Source organism: Epinephelus fuscoguttatus, linkage group LG5 (assembly GCF_011397635.1).
Source record: "Epinephelus fuscoguttatus linkage group LG5, E.fuscoguttatus.final_Chr_v1".
Lineage (NCBI taxonomy): Eukaryota > Metazoa > Chordata > Actinopteri > Perciformes > Serranidae > Epinephelus > Epinephelus fuscoguttatus.
Window position 1 is genome coordinate 46,596,140 of NC_064756.1, and position 18,843 is coordinate 46,614,982.

At 42.1% G+C, this 18,843-nt stretch overlaps 1 protein-coding gene and 1 pseudogene across 1 annotated transcript; one reads left to right on the plus strand and one right to left on the minus strand.

The window, feature by feature from the left end:
• The window catches only part of LOC125889092 (Na(+)/H(+) exchange regulatory cofactor NHE-RF3-like), a 268,747-nt pseudogene that overhangs the window by 139,601 nt on the left and 110,303 nt on the right, over positions 1-18,843 (minus strand).
• On the plus strand, positions 14,065-16,231 carry LOC125889111 (uncharacterized). Its single transcript, XM_049576837.1, has 5 exons — positions 14,065-14,366; positions 14,509-14,554; positions 14,878-14,969; positions 15,710-15,813; positions 16,107-16,231. Exons 1-5 carry the CDS (start codon positions 14,065-14,067, stop codon positions 16,229-16,231), a joined length of 669 nt encoding a protein of 222 aa, XP_049432794.1.

Here is an 18,843-nt window from a genome sequence, read left to right on the forward strand (position 1 = left end):
GTGTCTCAGTGAAACAAAACCAGACAAGGGTAACCTAACGGTGTCAACAAATTGTCTGGGGACTGGAAACCTAACGGTGCCAACGAAAAGTCCACGTTTCACTGATTGAACCAGTTGCTCGGGTGAACTCCATACAAACTGGTTGGCTGTTAAGGGGAGAATAAAAAATAAATATCTGTTACTTTAATTTAATCTTATAGATAAATAAAATAAGTTATAAGTATAGTTTCATAAATAAATAGAATAAGTAATAAAATTATAAATAAAATAAGTTATAAGTATAGTTTTATAATAAATAAAATAAGTAATAAAATAAAGGAAAAAGAAGTTGAGATCAAGCTGTTAAGAGCTGGGTGGAAGAAGGTGACAGCAGTAGTGATGAAAATTGGGCTGAGCAACATTGTGTGACTGATGGCATAGTAGATACCAGAGGCATAAAGAACACATTTCGGGTTAGAAAGAACCTACATAGACAACGAGGGTGAGAAGCAGTGGCAAAACGAGCAAGACATTTGCTAAAACTTTGGATAGTTAGTAAATTTACCAATTGAAACAAGTGAAGGGCGAATTTCAGGTATACAGTGGGAGACGATTTTAAATAATTTGTGGACTCCCCGCTCTTTAGATCCACTGCTGCAATGTTTGTGTGATGGTTATAAAAACGGACCTGTAGCTTCACTTCCTCTGAACCAGGTAATATTTCAAGATTTAGAGAACAGAGTGGAATTTAATCCAAGATTGCAGATTGTTGTCGTGCCTAGAAAAGCTAATTTGGGAGGAGATTGGTCACATAAATTAGAACATAACCTCTGAAGAAAAATAATACGAAACTGCCTTCACAGTAGGGAAATTACTAGCACTGATACATACAAAAGAAACAGACGAGCAACCACAAAATTCCCAGAGTGAGTAAAGTTAAACAAGGCTTCATGGGAGCCAACCAAGGACAGATGGAAAAAGGGTTTCTGACACCTATAGAGATAGTGATGACATAACACTCAGGTAGGAGAAACTGAATCCAACGCTGTGTGACTGAATGGCACAAAAGAACATCTGAAAATAGGAAAAAGAAAAAGAAAAAATCGTTGGCCTAAAGATGGAACCTTCAACCTGGCATGTTGCGACAAGGTGGATACAGAACTAAGACACACTGAGGCAAAAGACACTAAGGCGAGTTATAAGAAAAAGAACAAAAGGATTAAAATTAAAAAAAAAGGGAGGTATTGGGGTGGTTTAGACAGACAGGGGGTGGGAAGCAAATGGTGCAAGTAGAGTACTGTAAGCATCCACAGGACCCACAGGACTCACAGCCACCGCAAATGGTGCAAGCAAAGCGCAGCAAGGGCACACAGGACCCCCAGGCACCGACGGATGTGACACCCACAGCCCCACCCCTGCCAGCATCACCATCACCATATCCACAAGACATATCACCATCAGAGACGGCACAATACCCACTACGCTCAGTAGGGGAGGCAAGAGCAGCAACAACAACGGAAGGCCAAGTGGAGGGAAGGTTCACAGTGACCTTGGCCAGGGATACGAAGACCGAGAGCAGATGAAAGAAGACGCTCCCCACACGCAGAACACTGACAATGCAATGCCTCACATTACCACTACTGTTATCCACAATGAGCAGGTGGAAACAACGATAGCCAGAGGCCCCGAAGGGGCAGGGTCGAGGTGAACCTAGGGGAGGACCAGCAGGCCGAGGAGGATGGAGAAGGGGACCGAACCTTCCTCCAGGACCCCAGCCACCACAACGGCAAACCTATCAGCGAGCCGCACCCTATCAGCAATCAGGCTCCCAGGAAATGAATACAGGATTTCCAGAAGTGAATCCTGCAGCGCCTAACAAGCTGTGCTGGGGTTGTTACCAGCCCGGCCCCCGACGCAAGGGAGTGTCCGGTCAACCCATGGGAAGGTCCAGCAGAAAACTGGCTGAAAAACAGGGTGCCCATGATAGGGTTGCCCGGAGAAGCCTGAGGGGGAAGTAATGTCACCAGTCATTTCATTACAGCCACACAACGAACCAACTATACCTGTTGTCATCCACGAACAAGCATATTCCTTTATGGTGGACACAGGGGCTACATATGGAAACACACACAAAAAAAAAAGAGACTCTACACACCCCCTCTCTAAGTCATCCATCAAGACCATAGGCTTCTCTGGGAAATCACAAGTCATACCAATGACAGAGCCTGTTTCAATGCTCATCGCTGGTAAAGTCATCTTTGCACCCCTACTCTACTCAACTCATACGCCAGTGAACCTTCTAGGCAGAGATATATTGTGCCCTCTCAAAACTAAGATCATGAGTACTCAAGATGGACTATATTTAGACTTCTCTGACAACCCCCCACAAAGCATGATGCCACAGCTGCCCGGGAACGCCACAGAGACATCACAGGCGTTGGTCTACTGGCTCCAACTGACATCAGAAGAGTCTCACCTCAAACAGACATGGACTCAGTGGAAACCATGGGTCAGGTTACATTTTGACACAACACATACTCCCAATCTGCCACTGCATTGCACGCTCATGTATGACGCGGACCAGACTCATGTAGATTGTAAAGAATGCAGGGACACAGTGCTCAAAAAAAAAAAAAAAAATAAATAAATAAAAATAAAATAAAAAAGAAAATAAAAACCATGCCTGATCATTAGTGAAGACATGTATTCAGTACCTCAAGGTGTGGCGGCAGCCATCTGCCTCCCAGAAGAATTAGTAGGATGGTCACAGGTGCCAAATTCTGCACCACACGTTACATTGATGATAGCAGAAAGTTATGAGTCTCATCATCTGGGTCCAATGGTCAGACGTGCACTGCAGGTGTGAGAGTGGTTACCCACCAAGAACAAATACATCCACATTTCAGATGACAAACAATACATCAGAATCTCAACTAAGACAGGTGATGAAACAGTCGCAGACAAGGTACATGTAGATGGTACTACTCCCACACAGACAGCAGTCACAGAAGAACACGCACAATTGTTGAGTAAAGTTCCACCACATCTATGGACAGCACATAAAACTGATGTAGGATAAGATCAGCGCAACCTGTTCGCATCACACTAAAACCACATAATAACCTATCATACCAGAGGCAGTATCCTCTCCAGTAGCATGCCATTGACGGTATCCAACCCACAATTGAAGGCTTGGTAAAGGCTGGAGTTCTGGTCAAAACTAGAAGTCCGTGCAAAATGCTCATTTTTCCAATCAAGAAACCAACTTCTTCAGAATAGTAGCTAATGCAGTGGTGGAAACAGAGACGCCACATGTGCCAGATTCACACGTTGCTTTCAGACATACCACCCGACACACAGTGGTATACAGTCATTTATTTATGTTCTGTTTCTTTTCAGTGTACCGCTACACCCAGACTCTCAATATTTGTTTGCGTTCACTTATGAATGTCAGCATTATGACCTAGCTAATTTGAACGTGCCAAGCACTGTATTACAGTATGCAGATGATTTGCTTGTCTATTGCCCTTCAAAAGAATAATGTGAAAAGATTCCATTGCAGGGCTCATAGCATTAGCAGAGGGGGGACACAAGGTTAGTAAAGACAAATTGCAGTTCTGCCAGCAGTCTGTAGAGTACTTGGGCAGACAGTTGAGTGGGGATAAAAAGTGCATTGCCCCATCTCAGATAGAGGCAGTAAGTAAGGCTTCTCAACCGCAGGACGGTGGGCCAAATGCTGTCTTTTCTCGGCATGACAGGATACAGTCGGCCATGGATTTGTGACTATGCTATAAAAACTGCTCCACTCAGAGCTTTAGTAAGAGCAGCAGGACAGACAAACAACACAACACAGCTGTCCTGGACGGAGGAAGCAGAAGGTGCGTTCCAAGCCTTAAAAATAGACATGCAGTCCGCTCCAGCGTTAGGCACTCCTAACTACTCCAAACCTCTTTATCTCTACGTAGCAGAGAAATCTGGGTTTGTGCGTGTCGTCCCAATGTGAGACACACCCACAGGTAAATAACCACTAGCATATTATAGCACTAAGCTCGATAACATAGAGGCCGGTTTGCCTCCCTGTTATCAGGGGCTAGCCGCAGCTGTCTTTGCATTTCAAAAGCATCCTCGTTAACAATGGGACATCCTGTAACTTTGTACACCTCTCACCAGCTTCGGCCCTGCTGACAAGTCCCAGATTCGTTTTGACACAGGCCAGACGCACAGGATATGAGGTTATCCTGTCCACTCCTGAGCTCGACATTCAACGTTGTACCATCATTAATCCAGCCACCAAAATGGTTCTACCCACAGAAGGTACGCCACGACTGTCTTCATGGCACAGACAAATTTATGCACACTCGCGAAGATTTACATAATCAGCCCATTTTAACTGACCTCACGTTGCTCGTTGATGACTCCTGTTTTCAGGACGCCACAGGCAGTCATGCAGGCTATGGAATTGTACAGCTCAATAACGATCAGAATTTTGTGACTATGCGATCATGTCATAATCAATTTGCTCAGCCCTGCTCCGCCCAGCTTGCAGAGATAAAAGCTCTAACAGCAGCATATAGATTAGCAAAGGGAAAGTCACTGAATGCATATACAGATTCAGCATATGCATATGGAGTGTGCCACATCCACGCAAACATTTGGAAACAGAGAGGGTTTCGTGGAGCAGACGGCACCCCAGCTACACATGAGGAGGCCATTGTTGACTTGTGGGAGGCTGTGCTCCTCCCCGAAGCCCTAGCTATAATCAGATGTCCAGCCCACCAAAAGACTGATTCATTGGTAGCCAGAGATAATAACCTAGCTGATAGCTAGCAAGATAGCAGCCAAACAGGCAGCAATGGGTGCAGTAATGGCACCCATGTTAACCATCCAAGATTGTGAAACCCTCACTACCATGCCTTCTCTTGTCGCCGCGCAAAACCGTGTACGTGAAGCTGAAACACGACTGTGGATCAAGCGTGGCGCTATCAGAACACAAGCACAGGGACCAACAAATGGTCTCTGGCGAGATAGTCATGGCAATTTTGTACTACCAACCTTGTTGCTGTGACATGCTATAATTTGGGTGCATGGTAATGACCATTGCGCGGGAAGATCCTACGGAAATTGCAAGCAACATGGTGGTCACCATTCATGGCAGCCACGGTAGATAGAGTACTAGGCGAATGCGAGATCTGCGCAAGATACAACATCAGGAGAGTTTTTACAGCCCCACTGGCGCACATACCACCTCCAGACGGTCCTTTCAGACACCTCACGTTAGACTACATAGACATGGGAGCACAATCCAGAGTAAGAAAAATGAGATACGTCTTGGTGGTCATATGCGGATACAGCTGATGGGTAGAAGCAACAGCTACAGCCGATCAGATCATAGAACACTTGCAAAATTCCCTGCCGAGAAGTCTTCCTGAGATTTGGGATGCCAGATACCATATCATCAGATAACGGAAAACACTTTGTATCTAATGTAATACAAGAAACACTGAAGCAACTAGGCATCAAACAAAAGTTCGGCTGTGTCTACTACCCTGAATCACAGGGGCAGTAAAAAGCAAATGGGATTCTGAAAACAAAAAGAGCAAAACTAGTAGTAGACAGTGGGGACAAGCTTAACTGGGTGGATGCTTTACCGTTTGCACTAATGTCAATGCGCTCACAAGCTAGCAGAATCACGCATCTAACACTGCATGAAATGCTTACGGGTTCACCCATGCCAATACCATATTTGAGGGGTCCCTACGAAGGGCCCCCATTGGAGCAACTGCAAAATGAAATGTTTGACTATTTATGAAGTCTAACCCGTATCCATAGGGCTATCTTCCAGCAGGTGAAAGGCACCACCGAGGACAGAAGGGTCGAAATCCCAGAAGACCTTCAACACATACTTCCTGGAGAGTGGGTGTACGTCAAGGTGTTCGAAAGGAAGTGGGACCAGCCACGCAGAAAAGGTCCATACAAGGTCATATTAGCTACACCAACTGCCTTGAAAGTTGAAGGTAAGGATGTTTGGTTCCATCTTAACCACTGCTGCAGAGCTAACAACCCAAAGAGGGTGTCGACAGAGAGCACCTCAGAGGAAAACACCCCATCCTCCGTGGCTGACGATGAACCTCATGAGTCGCCACCTGGTAGCCGCAGGGCTGATGATGAGGGCCCAAGCGCAGAGAGAACAGAGAGAGGAGAGAGAGGAGAGGCATGAAGAGAGCAGGGAGAAGAAAGCAGCAGCTCAGAAACAGGCAAGGCCAGAAGCATAGAAGGGTTAGACGCAGACCCAGGAGACTCAGACAGAAGCAGAACAGACTCAGGAGACTCAGAAAACAGAGAAGGAACAGCCCAGGGAACAGCCCCCAATAGACCAGCACAGGGAAAGGTTGAGAGCACAGGCAACATGGGGAGGAATTAAAGTGAATAATAATACTACTAACCCTATTGCTTATCCTAGTAGGAGTAGAACAGAGTGAAGGGGCAGAACCAGACAGACAAGGCCAGGCACAACTAGGCAAGTGTGCAGTAGCACTAGGGACCATGGCCGCAAAACAGGGCAAGATACCTTACAGAGAGATCATGCAGTTGACTTACTATAAGTCACATGCTTATGATGGTGTGTTAGTGGAAGGTCCAGGAAATGTTAGGTTGCATGGCGGTCTATAGGACCACAATGTAGTGTAGAAGGGATGGTGACAGCAAGAGTCTGGTGTGATAATGAAAATGTGCCAATGTAGACACCTGGCACACAGTACCCGTAGAACTGGCTTAGCAATGGATCAAACTAAAACCGAAACCCCATAGAAGAATCAGAAATACACCGCACGAGACAACGAACTAATTAGAAGTACCACATGGAGATCTAATATGTTTTATCAGTGGATAGAGTACTCCGTCAAGCAGGTAACTAACAGCTCGTGCATAGCCTGCCACAGAAAATTAGGCCTACCTAGAGTTAGGCCCTCCCCATGAATACAGCGAAGACGGAAACCTGACTTAAGCTTTAGAAAACATACGAGATTAAGAGACCAACAGGTACAACACTCTAATTGGAACACAAACCTCATCAATTCTTGACTGGTTAGAAAAGTTCTCTGTTGGAAAAATCTCCTATGATCTATAGGAGTAATATTTGGACTTGTTCTATTCTTTTGATAATTTGTTGCGTCCTTCCCCTAGTACAGATCCTGATAAGAAGGGCCATGAGAACGGCCACGGGACAATTTGTTATGCTAATACAACAGCAGGAAAAGCTCCCCGAGAAAGGCGAATTGTGGAAACTAGATAAACTGTGGGTAAGATCCTATGCACCCAAAAGATTGAACAACGATTTATATGAAACCATGACTGACAATATGGACGTATGTGAGGATATGGCTGATAGTATAAACTTATATGAGCCAATGAAGGGGAACCTGGAAGGGGAATACGAGGTTGTATAGAGGGAGCCGATTCAGGGTAGGAAATAACCAAATAATTGGCAATAGATTAAGGAAAAACCTTGCTGTTACCAAACCCATACTAACAATCAACTGATTAACATTATATAGGTTATCTATCCTACGGGGCAATTAGGAGGAAAAGGAGGGAAGTGAATTGAACTAAACAATGTCCTTTCCAACACATAGATAGGTGCAGAGCATGGCCAGCAGTTCCCAGAGATCCCTGTATCCAAAGCAGCAGAATCCAGGGTTGGCCTACCAAGAGCGCCCAGCCATGCCAGAGGACCAGCCCCCATTTGAGCCCAGGCTAGGGATGACCTACAGCGACAACTGGTCAACCACCACGAGCTGCAACAGGAGGTCGAGATGCTGAGGGACCAGGTGGCGTCTTACCGACGCCTGCGGATGACTGGCACATCCACCTATGAGCCCGACGGATAGTAACTAGGCGGCATTAACAGCAAAGATAACTATGTACCTTGCCTACTGTGACCTGTATATGAGAAGGTTATTGTAATTAATCATGCATGCAATGTATAACTCTTGTATCCAAACACCACTACATTAATAACATTCAGAGCAATTAGATTCCGGTAATTTTTAACGTGACTGTTTTATGTGTGATGTATACTGATGATGGATCTGTAGTATGGGACTTTTCAAGTCCCACAGGAGGGAATATATATTTTTTCCTCTGTTATGTTTTTGATTCATGTAGATTATAGTATGGGACTATGTAGCCCCAAAGGGGGGAATGTAGTGTAAGATTTAACCACTAATCAGGTAAATGTTTCATTTTGCATAAGTTGATTAAGGTTGGAGTTCATGTAACCATGTTTTATGTATCCATGTATGGCAAAGCACTTTTACGCAAGTTTGCATATTCATATATTGAAAACACACATACCATACCATATATTGCCTGGAAGTGTGATAGTAGACAGTAGTAGTAGGCCGGGAGAAAAAGATTACACCATTAGGACATGCCTGGGCATGTCTGGGCATGTCCAGACGTGTCTGAACAAAGGCAAAAAGGCCTGCCACTAGAGGGGGAAGGACTAAAAAGTGCTGAGTCAGCAGAAATGTGACACCGATATGGTGGGAAGGACTAAAACTCAGCAGAAATGTGACACCTTTATGATCAGCGCCCAGTGGAAAAGTTTAAGGAAAAGAGATGACTCAGCAGAAATTCCACGATAAAAGAGCGAGCGCAAACAAAGAAACTTCAGTCTCGCTCCGGAGCTTGACTCATTGAGTTGTGATGTGTTTGTTGCCTGCGAGCACATTAAACTCAGTTGCATCTGATTCTACGTGTCTCCAGTGATTTTTTGACCTCTGAGTATTTGAGTTTTTGATATCTAATGGAAGACAAAGAAAGTCCGTTTGGGAGGGGAAGAGCGAGGTCGCGAGCTTTCTGGCACGGCTCGAGACCTTGACTTTTTTTGCTTCTACAGGAGCCAAATCGGATTGCCAGGCTGGTCACGCCTCCGGGATACTATCAGCCGATAAAGACACGTCATGGCGCACGTCAGATGATGCTTCTGAAGAAGACTGAAGTGACAGTCGAAACATGTCAGGGTAAACTACATCTCCTTAAAAACTCATTGTCTGGTAAAAAGAAACTTTCTACACTTGTAGAGTGAGAGAGAGAAATGTCTTTATCGGCTGGCAACCTGTTCACGGTGTACCCCACCTGGATAGGCTCCAGCCCACCAGCGACCTCCAACAGGATAAGCGGTTACGGAAAATGTATGAATGAATTATTTTAGAAAGGGAATTGTGTTTATTAATATTTAAAAGGTGACTATTTTTTACGCTAAAGGATTTATCTTGTGTTGGGTTTTTTTTTCTTTTAACTAAAATGGTAATTATCTGTACATGCTAGAAAAAATCAGTCAGTAAACTGTTCTTCCGTTTCATCCAAAGACTTGTCTGGGTTCACTTATTTAAATCACAGCAGTATACAGTGGTCAGTGTCGATCTAAACTGCTGATTTTGACAGTTTATTAGATTAGGAGGAGGGTTTTTTACTTTTCACCCAAAACAGGTATACTTGGTAGTTACCTCAGGAAACCCATCAAACACCCCACCCCAGTCTAAAATTAGTTACAGCATCTGAGGCATAATATGGAGTGTTGGGATGCTACACTGTTATACCGTCAAAATACAATGTCAATTAGCAGTGGTATGTTGTTGCTAGACTGCCATATGACATATGAAAACAATTTGTCCCTGGTGTTCCACTGACATATACCCCTCCACACTGGTATATGACATATACATCTCTGGTGTGTCAAATAAAAACACTATGTTGCTTGTCTTCCACTGACAGGTGACACTTTTCACCAGCAGGTACCTTGTAAACAAAAGGGGTCACCTGTGCCTGTCCTGATATAAAAAGACATAATGTCTATTATGATACCCATGCAAGATGGAAGGTAGTGATAGTAAGGATTATATTGTCAAGTTAATCCTCATACATACCTGTTGATACCCTTCCCTCCTCAACACGAGGAGAAACAAGAGTAGACCACATGACTGGATCTTCCTCACCACCTGTCAGGTAATTACAGAGAGACACACAAACAATTTAGTGAATAAAGTCTACTACATTTTAATGCCATACTTAAATATTCAGGTCCATTACAAGAACTTGGGCTTTAGAGATGTACTTTCATGCTTTGGACATATGAGCAGGCAGCAATCTGTCCCTTTCTTTCACCTCCTAATTCATGAGGATGAAGCCCAGGTTAAGGTAAAGAGAGAAGGAAACATTTAGGCCAAAAACCAGTCTGTTTACTAAATTCTAAAGGAAACCAATGATGAAACAATGACTAGTGGTGTGAAAAGGAGCTGGAAGGTCACTCTGCTGTTTCTGTCTCTGTTATCATCCCTCTAACCACACAGAACATGTGCTTTAGGGCTTTGACCTCTAATAAGATGTTGTCATGTATGGTGTGTCTCAGAGTAATATAGTCATACCCAATAAAAGTTCATTACTTCAGTAATGTATTGTTTGGGTAAAAGTATGGAGTTATATTTGTGTGTCAGTTCTAAGCATGATGGGGTATTTTGCGCACAGGAAAATACTTTCCTCCGAGTACATAAATTACATTTTTAGGGAAAATATTGGCATGCAAAAACTTTGAGCAAACAAAACTATTCTGTGCTCAATAAACATATCTGCATTTTTGCTTTTATCCACAAGATTTACACAGTACTGACTCAGTTTCACTTATTTAACGTCTGTCAGTTTCTGACCTCTGTGCTCTTAAACGCTTGGACACCTGCTCACAGTGTTTCTTTTTTCTGTCAAAATGCTATCTGCACTCTCACATTTGCTTGCACACTTGCACAACCTGACAGACTGGCCTCACCTGGAAAGAGTCAAGTGCAGACAGCGGCAGCAGGAGGAAAAGACAAAAGCATCATGACAGCATTTATCTTAAACTCCATATTACTCAGTTGTTTAACATAAAACCGATAGGCCAGTATTTTCCTGTATGGCATGTCATCATATCAGTTTGCCTACAGCAGACCAAACACTTCTCACCAGTCACCATGCAGACCATAAATCAGCAATACTCCAGACATGATTGCTGGACATGTCCAAACTGAATTCACATCCTGATATAAAGAAATTAAAAACATGGATCAATAGTCAAAACACATGGGATGAAAGAAATACAAGGCATTTAAACTAATCAGCTCTTATATAAGGGGAAAGCCAGGTGTGTCCTATCATGCACTTAGGTTTTGCAGTGGTGGAGAGTAGGGCACCTGGCTCTGAGACCTGCAACCACCTTCAACTCATGTCACTACCTTTGCATCATGTCAGAGTGAGTCAGGATCAAGTCTGACAAAAATTTAAGCAGCATGCACTGTGTGGTGATCACTCATCTCTGCACCTAATTAGTGCAGAGATGAGTGATCACCACACACACACACACTCGCTCCTGCTCTCGCTCTCTCTCTCCCCTGTGCTCGCTCGCGGTGGAGTTCTGCTCGCTCGAACCAAGGACTTTTGACACTTTGGGGGCGGAGACCAAGGCTGACCCTGGCACTCTTATGATTGGTCATTTTCCAGCCCCCCACGTGGGTGCCTTTTCGGTTTTCTGCTGATGACAGTTTCCGTCATAGACAGGAAGCTCAATGGTAGCGGCGGCAAATTGGAGGAAGAAGAAGAAGGAGAAGGAGAAAAAGAAGAAGAAGAAGAAGAAGAAGAAGAAGAAGAAGAAGAATAGGAGCAGTAGAAGAGCAGTAATGGTGACACCTGAAGATTTACACATAAGTAGCAACCTTGCTTATTAGTGACGTTGAGTCAGAAGGGTTCCATTCGTTCTGTCTTGGTATTTCTCTATCCACCTTTCTCCCAACTTCACACAACGGAAGCCGGTTTTTATCTTCAGGTGGAACTGTGTGTTTACGTTTCAATGGTTTCAGTAGCTGTCATAGTGGCGGCAAACCCATGGATCTAACGCCGGCTTTTAACTATGTAGCGATCCCCAGTCAATTCATGGTTATTTGCTTTACAAGTATTGATGAGGCATCGGTAGTTTTCAGCTCTTTTAATATATTGTTCCATCGTCCTTGCCAACATCAACACCTTAAGAGCTGTTCCGTGAACACAAAATATATAAAAATCAATAAATGTAGCTATATACAAATTCATAAATACAATCACTATCACTAAAACATCAGAAGATACAACAAATGATACCTTTTTGCCATTTTGACGAGGCGCTCACAAGATATTGAAATTTATGTAGCAAAGCACACTCCTTGCTTCCTTTTCAGTGTACTCTCTATGACCATTAACTTTCCCCCGTTTATATCTGTAGTTATGACAACAAGGTTATATGATAAACATTCGAAACAACAAAATCGAATAATGATGATGATGATACTACTACTACTAATAATAATAATAATAATATGGATTAGAATATATAATTAATTGTAATTAATTGGGTGCAGGCTGTCTCTCTGAAGCAGAGGATGGCGGTCGTCTTCATTTCCGTCAGTCTTCTCAGACAGCCCACAAACATTGAAAGACTTTCTGATCATATCCTTGTCCAGTTTTCTTTTTCTTTTCTTTGCTTGTTTTTTCTTAATGTTTTGATCCAGCCATTATATGAGACCTGCTATTTATTGAGGAAATACGGTAACTAACCATCACAATTAATGATGTAACGTTAAATAAAATCAATCAATCAATCAATCAATTTTATTTATAAAGCCCAATATCACAAATCACAATTTGCCTCACAGGGCTTTACAGCATACGACATCCCTCTGTCCTTTGGACCCTCACAGCGGATAAGAAAAAGCTCCCCAAAAAAACCCCTTTAACGGGGGAAAAAAAAGACGGTAGAAACCTCAGGAAGAGCAACTGAGGAGGGATCCCTCTTCCAGGACAGACAGACGTGCAATAGATGTTGTACAGAACAGATCAGCATACTAAATTAACAATAATCAGTATGACACAATGAGACAGAAAGAGAGAGAGAGAGAGAGAGAGAGAGAGAGAGAGAGAGAGAGAGAGAGATGCAGGAGAGATGGTAATGACAGTAGCTTACAACAACATTAATGAAAGTAATAATATTATAATTATAGTTCTGGCTACTGTGATACAATATGTTGAAAGTATATATTAATATCTGACAGTATACATATGTGAAAATAATCATATGTGTATAATAACAGAAGAAGTATGGCTAATGATGACAGCAGCAGCAGGAGGCATCTGGCAGGACCACGGCAGCAGCACAACCACACACGTCACACTATCCAGGCACTACTGCAATATGAGTTAACCTGAGAGACAGTGGAGCACAAAGGCTCCGGAGAAGAAGCCGAGTTAGTGACATCCAGAATGGCCGAGCTAGCAAGACACAGTAATAGGACACAAGAGAGAGAGAGAGAGTGAGAGAGAGAGACAAGGAGAGAAGGTGCCCAGTGTATTATAGGGGGTCCTCCGGCAGACTATTTCCGACATAGCAGTCGGAAATACTTCAGAATCAATGAATCAATTATTTAGTGCCACATTATTTATTGTTATTTACTAGTAAGCCATGTTCTAAGCGAGATAATGTATGGTGAACTGGCCGAAAAACAACTCCCTGAAACCCCATTACATATGTGTGTTTACAGGGTATGTGTTGTCTGATATGAACTTCTGTCTTTTTTATATGTATGAAATGTTTTATGTGAATAAGGATCATAATTTTTAATACGATCTTTAAAGTTCTGCTTTCCATGTCAACAGGGCATCCTAAGAGATGAGATGATTTCAAGGCTCAAAACAAAGCTAGAGTCAGCTCTCTCAAGAGCACCTCTTGACTTGGACTTCCTGCTGTTCACATGTCGACAAGAGCTCTACTTATTTGAAGCACTGTCAAGGCATGTAAATATCTCCCCAGAACTTGTACTGGCCTTACAGGAATTGCTCAGGCTAGTAATGGACCACATTGAACAGGATGATGTTACCCGCAACACTGTTCAAACAGTAACTTGTGAGATGGGTTGGCCCAGGTACAGCATAGAAGAAGAGAGACTGATTGAGCTATTGGAGATAAATCTCCCAGTGCACTACATTGCAATGTTACTGGGTGTTTCAGCCAGTATGGTCAATTGACGAATGAGGGAATTTGACCTCTCTACACGACAGTACTACAGCGACTTTACAGACCAGGAGCTGGATGAGACAGTCCAACAAATAAAAACTGAAATGCCAGCAGCAGGCTACCGCATGGTGAAAGGGAGGCTGAAGTTACTTGGAATACATGTGCAGTGGAGGAGAGTTGCTGCATCAATGCACCGAGTTGACTCACTTGGGATTCTTTCCAGACTGACTGGAATGGGCTGCATTGTGCACAGAACGTACTCTGTCAGGGGGCCCCCTCCACTGTGGCATTATGATACCAACCACAAACTGATTAGGTTTGTACTGTTGAAAAGGTTGTTTAAGAAAATACAAATATGTAGCTACTTGCCATGCCATTTTTTCTAAAAAAAAAAAAAATAAATAAAAAAAATAAATCCAGGTTGAAAGTAGTAACATAGTGCTTTATGTTCCCAACAGGTACAACATTGTACTTTTCGGGACAGTGGATGTCTACTCCAGGAAGGTAACATTCAATTTCATTGGCATTCATTATGTAGGGTTTATGTAAGATAAGGTGTGTGTGGTTTAAATATGTAATAATTTCATAATATAAACATACGATTGACAAATGAAAGGAAACACTGGAAGTTTAACTGCCAGGTATTGCTGTGAAATAATGAGAGTATTATTCAGGGTTCACCCAAGTCTGCTCTCTGAATACATTGTTGGGATATACCTTTAAATTGTCAAGAAGAATTTCCATGTTGCACTGACCTGAGTATAATAAGTAATTAAAAACTGAAAAACATTATATACATGTATCAAAACTTTCTTATCATACCACAGGTGATGTGCTTGGAAACTGCTACAAATAACCGTGCATCCACTGCATTTGCTGCCTTCAAAAGAGCTACTGAGATCCATGGCATGCCTTCAAGGTAAACATTTTGTGTTAAAGTGCAATGTACCGGCACAAACATGATGGATGTTTGTTGTGGGCTATTACTAGACAGAATTTCAACATGGAATCTGGGATTGTAATGTTAAAGGTTTAGTAATGTAATTTCTTATACTCTGTCACTTCTTGGGCTCTAATTTCATAGACCAGGTGCACTTTGCAAGTTTTGTGCGCTGGAGTTCTGTGCATTATTCCTTACTGACAGATTGCTACACATTTTAATCATCTCTGTGCTTGCACCTCAGGGTAAGAGGTGATCAAGGCATGGAGAATGTGGAAATTGTCCAAAATCAAAGGTATTTTCAAATTCTGCACGCCTGTCCTGGTGTTGGGATTGGTCTGAGATTCTCAGGCTGTTACCTGTCCAAACCCGAGTTGGTGCTGACCGAATTGACCTGATGATCAACACTCATCTGACCTGACTGAGCCCCACTATAAGCAGAAGTGCAAGATACAGCAAAATAAGATAATACTGCCATGCTTGCACTAAAGCCAAAAACAAGTAGTTTCTGACATGAAATATGACATAATTTATTACACATGGCACCACTTAGGCCATGGTGCATTCATATCCCCACAAGCAAATTGTAAAAATGGAAATCCCAGCTCTGAGTAAATAAAAAACAAAAACACACAGCTAAAGCTGAACAACGCACCCATCACTGTAATATTTAAGCTTCAATTAAGAGGTTGAAATAATGTTAATTTCTGTCTTTGTAGGATTGAACGCTTGTGGCGTGATGTCAGGACATGTGTCACATCAAAATATTACCGTGATCTCCATAACCTTGAAACTGATCCTCTTCTTAATGTGTCCTCCAAAGGTAAGGGTAATTTGGGGTGGAAAACAGATGATGCTAGTCCTTGTAAAATTGGTCAGTTTCAACAGGATTAGATTGGTTGACAAATGTCAGGGCTACTGTAATGAACATTAATGGAATCACAGTTTATTGCAGATCTTCTAATTTTTGAATTTGCAAAATGTTACAAAAACACTAGAAAAACCATCATGGATGTAATTTCAAAAGGCAACCCTGTACTTAATGTTAAATTGTATAGGCTGTGTTTGATGTGCACCTATAAACATAGTGATTTACTACTACCCTGTCCTCAACAGAAGATCTTCTTGCTGTGCACATGGCCTTCCTTCCAAAACTGAAGGCAGACCTGGAGGCTTTTGTCGAGGCCTGGAACAACCACCTTCTCAGAAGTGAAGGGAACAAAACTCCTGAACAGCTCTGACTTGCAGGAAGGATGCTCAGACCAGTTGACCTGCCGGAGAATCTTGAGGTTACCTTTTCCTTTTTAAGCGACTGCAATTCTCCAGTGTACCATTCAAATTATTTTAAATTACTTAACCTTTATTTTCAGGTGAAAAGTTACAGAATTTTGCTTTAAGTACTTCACTTGGGTACAGCATTTTCATTTCCATTTGCTTTAGTTATATGGCGCCAAATCACAACATACATCATCTCAAGGCACTTTTCATTGTTAGAATGGAGTATTTCAATTTTCTGCCTCATGACTTCAAGTCCGCTACAACTTTAGGGACAAAATATGCAGTTTCATTTAAAAAAAAATTGTTTGCATATTACAAGCTGTATCTATTAAAGCCCATTGCTGAGAGTTAAAGTAATGTCCATATTGAGTTATAAGATAAGAAGACAAAAGTGTGAGATAAGTATATGTAGTTTTTGCTTCCAATTTGTAACCTTTTCTCATAATTTGGGGTTACTATACATGTTCCAATTAAGTCATAACATGGACTTAATCATCTTGTAAGTATGACTTCGACCTAATTTTTTACATTTTAAATCATGATTGTGAATCTGTTTTTCTATTAATTCTCATCATTTTAAGTCTCATCAACCTTCTATATCAATCAGCCAGCCTAGCACATCTTTAAAATAATTTGATTCATCAGCCATCCGATTGATAACAAAAGTAATAACCAAAATGTTTCTTATTGATGTTATGAAATTGGATAAGCTGATAACCAGTGTACACGGAGGGTAATGATTCATGCCAATATTTGTACCATTTAACCTTACCTTAAACTATAACATTTATTCCCAGAAAATTAGTTTTGCATTAGATACTTTTAATAGCCAACATTACAAAACTTTTTCTCAAGTAATTTTTGTTTATGTGACTGTCAGAAACTTGATATCTCGATTTGTTCAAGTATGCCTTTTTGTTACTTTATACAAAACTGCCAAAACATTTAGGATAACTCATTGCATGTGTTGCTGTAGATATGGAATGAACAAAAGTTCACAATACAAGGTGAGGAAGGAACAAGATGGCAGCCTGAGCTGAAAGCTCTGTATCCCCTCAGTAATTAATCTCATTTTTCTACCTCCAATCTGACTTTACTTTAACTTTAATTTAGAGCTAAAAGTACAAGAAAAGAAAAACAGCGGTTTGCAGAATGGCAAATAGCCTACGAAGGAAAGGAGGACTTAACAAACAAATCAGCGATGCTCACACACCTGAACCAGACGCCGGGGAACGTGGAGCAGAATGTGGAGCAGAGCCTTCGCTCCAGGACATAATGTTTGAACCAAAATCCCAATGTTTCGAGATAATAGTCCGACTGAATGGCATCAACACACGCTTGGAAGATGTCACTGTGCAAGTTTTGTAAATTAAAAACACACTGAAAAACACGACCACGCACTTGATAAACAAAAGAAGCGTGTGGACGCAGCTGAAGAGAGGATTTCAGCATTAGAAGACACTCTACAAGCCACTCAACGCGAGCTACATCGAACAGAAAAAGTGATTCAAACCCTGGAAATCAAGGTGGGCGCAATATCAAATGGAGAGAGGATGAAGAGCTTGGTTTTGCTGGGCCTTCGAGAAAAATATGAACGTGAACAAGAGCTCGCTGAATACATTCAAAAAGAAGTTACCAAGCTGGCTCAAACTTCCTATGGATAAACCACTTGAACTAGAACAAGCCCTGCGCTCTGGCCGAACTCTACCCGAAGCTAGAAAACTACCGAGACCAGTCCTGATATGCTTCTTACGGCTCAAAGACAGACATCTGATACTACAAGCTGCAAAGAAGACATCAATGCAAGAAGGTAACATCAAACTTGCTATTCGTCAGGACCTACCTGCAAAAGTGCGTCAGAAACGCAGGGAGTTTGACCAGGTGATTAAAGTTCTCATCCAGAAAGGCATGTTCCGACGATTTGCATACCCGCATCGTCTGCGTGTTTTACACGAGAACAACATCATCCTTTTTAACAGCCCGAAGGAGGTGGGTTCGTTCATTGAGACACTGAAGTAAGACCTACTCTGCAACCGCGAGTGGAGGTAAGATGTTGTCAAGTCCTCTCCTCAGGAACATCGTGAAGTAAAGTTGTTCAGTTACCCAAGACTATATGCACAGTTGAATGTTTAATTTAAATTTCTTGGATTCTGAATTTGTTTCGCTGTGCGCTCATGCATACAGCGCTGACACTTCCAGCAATAATGAGTGACGTCATACGGACTGTACCATTACAAAAAGAAAGGGGGTTGCACTTATTGCACATTAGACGTTCTTCTTTTTCAATTTGTTATTAACACTTGCTTTTGTAATGATTGACGTCTTACTATAACAGAAATTTTGCTAACAGTTGAAGTCACTTCTTTTTTTCTTTCTTTTTCTTTTTCTGTTATTACCTTTTGCGCCCCTACACAATTTAATATGGATAGAACTGATGGACTATACCATGACGGACAATGAGGGGAGGGAAGGTAAATATAGACTCTGAGGGCAAGAGCCCCGGGCACCATACTATGAAGACTTTTATTATTCTTGTGTTTTTTTCTTTATAATGTCTTCTTTCTCTGGTCCACTA